At 36.0% G+C, this 5,880-nt stretch overlaps 1 protein-coding gene across 1 annotated transcript; it reads right to left on the reverse strand.

The window, feature by feature from the left end:
- Positions 1–2,153: 2,153 nt before the first annotated feature.
- LOC7487102 (glycine-rich RNA-binding protein 4, mitochondrial) lies at positions 2,154–4,388 on the reverse strand. Its single transcript, XM_002318534.4, has 5 exons — positions 4,221–4,388; positions 3,522–3,666; positions 3,377–3,445; positions 3,106–3,212; positions 2,154–2,810 (listed from the first exon to the last, which is right to left on the reverse strand). The coding sequence occupies exons 2-5, from the start codon at positions 3,655–3,657 to the stop codon at positions 2,355–2,357; spliced, it is 768 nt and encodes a 255-aa protein (XP_002318570.1). The 5' UTR covers positions 3,658–3,666; positions 4,221–4,388; the 3' UTR covers positions 2,154–2,354.
- Between the last annotated feature and the right edge of the window lie 1,492 nt (positions 4,389–5,880).

Below are 5,880 nucleotides of genomic sequence, written 5' to 3' on the forward strand. Positions count from 1 at the left end.
CGAAACAGAAAACAATAGCAATTGTGTCTTGATGCAGGATCTGATCTAAATCGGGGATGTTGTCTTCAATGGAATCTACAGAACCATTGACAACTACCTGCTTGTCTGTGGGCACTACAGGGTCCCATTCCTTCTCAACCTTCCAGACGCTACCAAGTCTCACCTGGTCACCAGCGAGTTATACGCTGTGTCGAGGCAGGGGTTGTCTAGGCTCAATGAATTGGAGGGAACAAGTGGGATCACTACAAGAGGCTGCCGATAAGGATAGAGCCCATTGACAGAGGGACGCCGTGTTTGAGGTGGAGACATATTACGGGCACAAGAGCTATGGATTAAAATTGCTTTTCTTTAGTTAGGTTATCTCTGTATGGCGTCTATAATTTTGCAGCGTTGGTCTTTGTCGTTTTGGTCTTTTAAAAGGCCAAAACGACGTCGTTTCATGGCTATGTATATATATAAAAAAAGGACTGGATCTCAGCCGGGTTTTCCCGGGTCGCCCGGGTTCCGGGTCCACCCACCTGGTCGACCGGGTCAACTCCTAGGCGGGTTTTTACTTAGACCTGAACCGGTCCCAGGCCCGAGTCGGCCGGGTCCCGGGTCGACCCGCCGGGCCGGTCCGGGTTTCAAAACTATGACAAAAGGTATTGTTTTAGATGAAAATGAACAAACATACAATTAATATGAAGTTTTTTCCCTACTTAAGGGTTTAGATTGGCAATCACAGCATGCTATATCTCTTTCATTTAAAAGCCTCCACCTCCATCAAGAAAAGAACAAATTCATCACCACCATGGCCTGTGGTTCTGCACTTCAGAATTGCTGCTTCGTGAAATTGAAGGATATCGACCCAAATGGATAAGGAATTTCATGAATAGTTCGAGTTTAAGTAAATCTTGAAAGCACAAAGTTGGGTTCCAGGGTGGCTATGATAATGCTCTCCCCAACCTCGAAAATTAATAATGTCCTTAAAGTTTGGAAAAATTACATTTATGGCAATTAGATAAATTGAAAGTTTGGAGTTTCTCCGCCATCCTTCTCACTTCTTTAGCCGTCGTTCTTCTCTGCCGGAAATTGAGTCCACACTCACTTGAGAACTAACATGTATTTAATCTATTCGCTCTCTTCTCTGCCACAAATCAAAGCAATTGTCTCTTAATCTCTTCCCCGCCAGAAAGTGCATCTCCTCGATTACAGGGTTTCTTTTTCATCTTTCCATCGATACCCCCTCCATCCGCCAGTTTCATCATATTTGAATATATCCATTTTGATTTTATCTTAATCAACATCAAGAAATCCAATGCTCAACCTTTCAGGGGTTTTTTTTTTTTTTTTTTGATGAATTAACAAATAAAGTATTATTTAACTCGTAAAAGTAAGGGAGTTAACAGGATGGATAGTCCCATCAAATCAAATAGTCCATGAGTTGAAATAACAATTCAGAAAATCTCAAATGAAAAAAAAAACGCCATAACTATAGCTTGTGTGCTTCAGCACAAGTATCGGTAATCAAGCTGGCAATTATTTTAGTGCTATTTGCATGGATCCTAAAACCAAATTAGGCAATGCAAGGAGATGGATTAAGAATCTAAGATGCGTTCGATGCTCTCACCTCTTCTAATTTTAAACCTACTAAAGTTCGTTTAGCATTATAACCAAAACCAAAGTTACAACAATATGTTATCCCCGAGTGGAAAAATCAGTAGCCAACTGAAGAACCAACTTGGAAGTGAGACAGTGATACGCAGTTTGGTGAGCTGCTGTCACGAAGAACCCAACGCGCTACAAAGAAGAATTTGAAGTATCTTGAATAAGAGGAGTCATGCAAGTCCGATAGAGTCAAGTAAGTTAGTGTCAAGAATGCAAGTCAGCTTCCGATTCAATGGGAGAAAACAAAGCAACCACTTCTACATTATTTGCATTTGAAGTGTAACCTTGGATTTCAGCTATAATTGCTGAAAGTTGTCATGGTTTAGCTATATTTATATTTATCAAGAGGAATACAAGGATATTCAGACTTTTATCCAAACAATACCTTGTGGGACGTTCTCACCCTAAGAGAATTCTAGTCTTACTGCAATTGTGTGAAGCCCTTGACCGGGACCATACCAGACAGTCACCACTCACCAATGTTGCTTCTCTCAGATACCAAATAATTGACAGCTGAAGAGAGAAACTGAAATTATTTTCTAATCAGCTCTGTTTCTTACAAAGAAAAACACTCATAAGTTGTTCTTCACAGAACCAAATCCAACACAGCTAGCATGACAAAGTTCAAAGAGCATGGGAGAGAAGAAAAACAAAACAATTTACTTTAGTATGCAAGTTCAACAGCCTCCTACTGAAACAGAATCCTATCATGCCCTTTTGGCAAAGTCGCCAGCATCATCTTCGTCCTTGTAATTTGCATCCAATGCATCATCTGGGTTTAAACCACCACCACTACTGTCATTGGCACCAAACTGATTGCCGCTGCCATACCCCAACCCAGCATTTCCATCATATCCACCATCAGCATTGGTGCTAACATAACTATCACTGCCTCCAACTCCACCAGCAATGCCACCAGCACCTCCATCAAAAGTGTTTTGAACAGCATAATTACCATCATTACCACCATAGGTTGCATTTCTTCCACCATGGTTACCACCATCATTTGTGCCATATCCTCCACCAGTTCCATATCCATATCCTCCACCAGTGCCATATCCTCCACCATAATTTCCACCACCATAGCTGCCATAATTATTGTTAAAGGTACGCTGTGGCCGTTCGGTTGCATAATTCACCCTAACACGGCGACCATGAAGATCCTATGAGAAGGAAAATTTGAAACAAAATGATGTAAGCACAAATGACAAGGAATGAAAAAGCGGGTGATACAAGAGATGAATGTAATTTCTATCAACTAAGTTAAATGACAGACTTGAGGCAATGAGAGAGTGACGTTCAAAGAAAATTAGAAATTATGCAATTCCCTTTCTTTTGTCCCTGTTTCTCTCCTCAATTGAATATCAAACTAAAGAGAAAATGCCAATACAATTCTGCACTTCTCTTGTCTCCACTTCCAGCCACAGGCAAAAGACAAACAATGAAGTAGCAAATTACCTGTCCATCCAGGGCCTGGATGGCACTAGAGGCCTCCTCACTAGAAGTGTAAGTAACAAATCCAAACCCTCTGGATCTACCAGTTTCACGATCCATAATGATTCTTGCTGCAACAAAATAAGACTAAATAGCATTAAACCCAGACTGAAACGCCAGAACACATCTAAGAAAGGAAACCAAGAAATAAGCACACTAGCAACAACCGCGCAGAGACACAGGTACACACAACCACAGGCAAATACCACATATTTTGGCTAATCCATTCATGTACCTTCAACAACATTGCCATATTTATCAAAAGCCTCTTTCAGACTGTTGTCATCTGTCTGGAAAGAAATACCTGCAATGAAATTTGATAGATATCAACCAGCAACAGCATTAAAATACAAGAAAAACTAATAAAATAAGATATGCACCTCCAACAAAAAGTTTTGAAGATGACATGCATCTCATTGCTTGATAGATGGATGGTCTAGATGCAGAAATCTCAGAAGCCATCTGCCTGCTAGCCGTCTGCCGGAGCATATTTCCCATTTTGGTAAGAAACGCCATTATAGCAACCTAAGTAAAACAAAGGCTTGGTTAATAACTAAAACTAAACTAACCCCATAAAAGTAACGAGGACATCTCACTGTAACATCATTTTGCTCTCTCTTTTTAAGTTGAAAAATTGAATTTAAAACAAATAATCAATAAATCATAACCCATAAAAAGCTATACCTAGAAAAAAGCAACAAGGGATTTTATTTTTTTTTTAAAAGGAGAGAAGATTAGCGATGGTTTAGATGGAGAGAAACGTAGAACACTAACATCTATAGCATCTATCTAAATAAGCATATGACCCTGTCTTTGTCTGAAACAAACAACAAACTCAGTGAGTCTCTCTCTTCCTGATCAAGACCGCAGAGCAAAAGAAGATCCATTAAAATATTTCGTTCTGGATACATCAAAACATAACCCAAAAAGTCACAATATTTTTTTCATTTTCATAAACCCTAAAACACTAAACACAAATCAAATCAGTTAGAATCAAAGCCCATCCAAGAAGAAACAAAAGTAAAAGAAATGAAAGAAATAAATAAAATAGCCGAGGATCCAAGAAAACTAGGGTTTACCTTTTTACGTTTTGCTTCACTCTCTCCCCCTCTTTTGAAGAAAGCGACCTAAACCCTAGCTTATTATAACTAGGAAGCAAGAGAACTGGTCTTGACCGTTGGATTAGATGGGTTTATATAGGAGGGTTATTATAACTAGGAAGCCAGAGAACTGGTCTTGACCGTTGGATTAGATGAGTGTCTGTGAGGCTCCGTATCTTTGTAAACCCTCAGTGTGTCCACGTGTTCCCCTATTAGTGCTTTGTATTTTCTAATTTGTTGCAGGGCAGCTAGCTTTGATGGGAGATTTTATTAGAGAAAATTACCTGGTCCTCCCAACATTTAATTGTGATAACACTTTATTTTTGTTTTTATATAAAAAAAAATTACACTTTATATGGCTATATTCAAGTTTTAATTTTTTTTTAATGAAAAGATAAAAATATTATAATATCACTACAAAATAATATATTATATTCTCTTCTTAACTTTTCAAGTGTAATGATTTTATTTAATACTCAAATTTTTAGTGTAATTAACATATTAATTTGAGTAAGATATTAATATAATTTTTTTAAAATTTACCAAAATCATAGTAGAATTTCCCCTGAAAATATAAATATCATGGACATATTTTTAAAATCATTTCTTTTAAAGGGTCCAAATTTTTTAGATTTAACAATTTCTTCGTATCATCGAATTAGAACACATCCAATCACAATTTCAATTACTTCATATCTTATAAAATAATTTTCATGAAAAATAATAAAATAAATACACAAATTCATATAGAAACATTATAAAATAAACATATGCATTTTGAATTTTAATATGTTAAAGTGAATTCATATTGTTATAAAAGCTCAATACCATATTTTATTTACAATATTACAAATATCTTAAATTTAAGCATTAATTACTTACCAAAATTATATTGCAAAAGAATTTTAATTTAAATTACATTTTCATTACTTAAACAAAAGAAATTTAAAATATCTATTACTCTACATGATGTTGCAAAATACCTGAAATTGATTTAACACATGATGAAAATAAAATCAAATAATAAAATATACAAAATAATAAGCCAACTTTAATAATATGTCATGGTCTTAATTGATCCTCTCAAGCAATTCTATAATCCTATTGTACCATCTTGTCGGGTCATATTTTATGGTCATCAAACAAATTGATGTCATCAATCCATTACCGAACATTAATCCTATTATCGGGTAACCAGCTCTATTGTCCATTACTGGATACTAACCTTATTATTGAGTAACTAGTTTTGTTTGCTAATTTCTGGACACTAGCTCCATTACCAAGTAACTATTTTGATTGCTCATTACCAGGTAACTAATTTCACATGTATTACAATTAAAATAGCAACATACCATATTTAAAGAATTTAAAGTTACTTGACTAAACACATTGTGAAATAAAAGCGTCAAGGTGTCAAGCACCTACTTGATATCTGAGCTCTAAATGCACTACCTTGTGGTTGCACCATTTTGGTAACCTCTCTTATGTCAACATAAATTTTTAAATATTACACTTTATCCATTTATTATTGAAATCTCTTTTCAAATTGTAACATCCCCAGTTTTTTTAATCATGTAATGCACGATTTCGTTCCTAAATTTAGGAAATCATAAGTCTCTTTTTTGAAATAGTAATAGTT

Source organism: Populus trichocarpa, chromosome 12 (assembly GCF_000002775.5).
Source record: "Populus trichocarpa isolate Nisqually-1 chromosome 12, P.trichocarpa_v4.1, whole genome shotgun sequence".
Classification (NCBI taxonomy): domain Eukaryota; kingdom Viridiplantae; phylum Streptophyta; class Magnoliopsida; order Malpighiales; family Salicaceae; genus Populus; species Populus trichocarpa.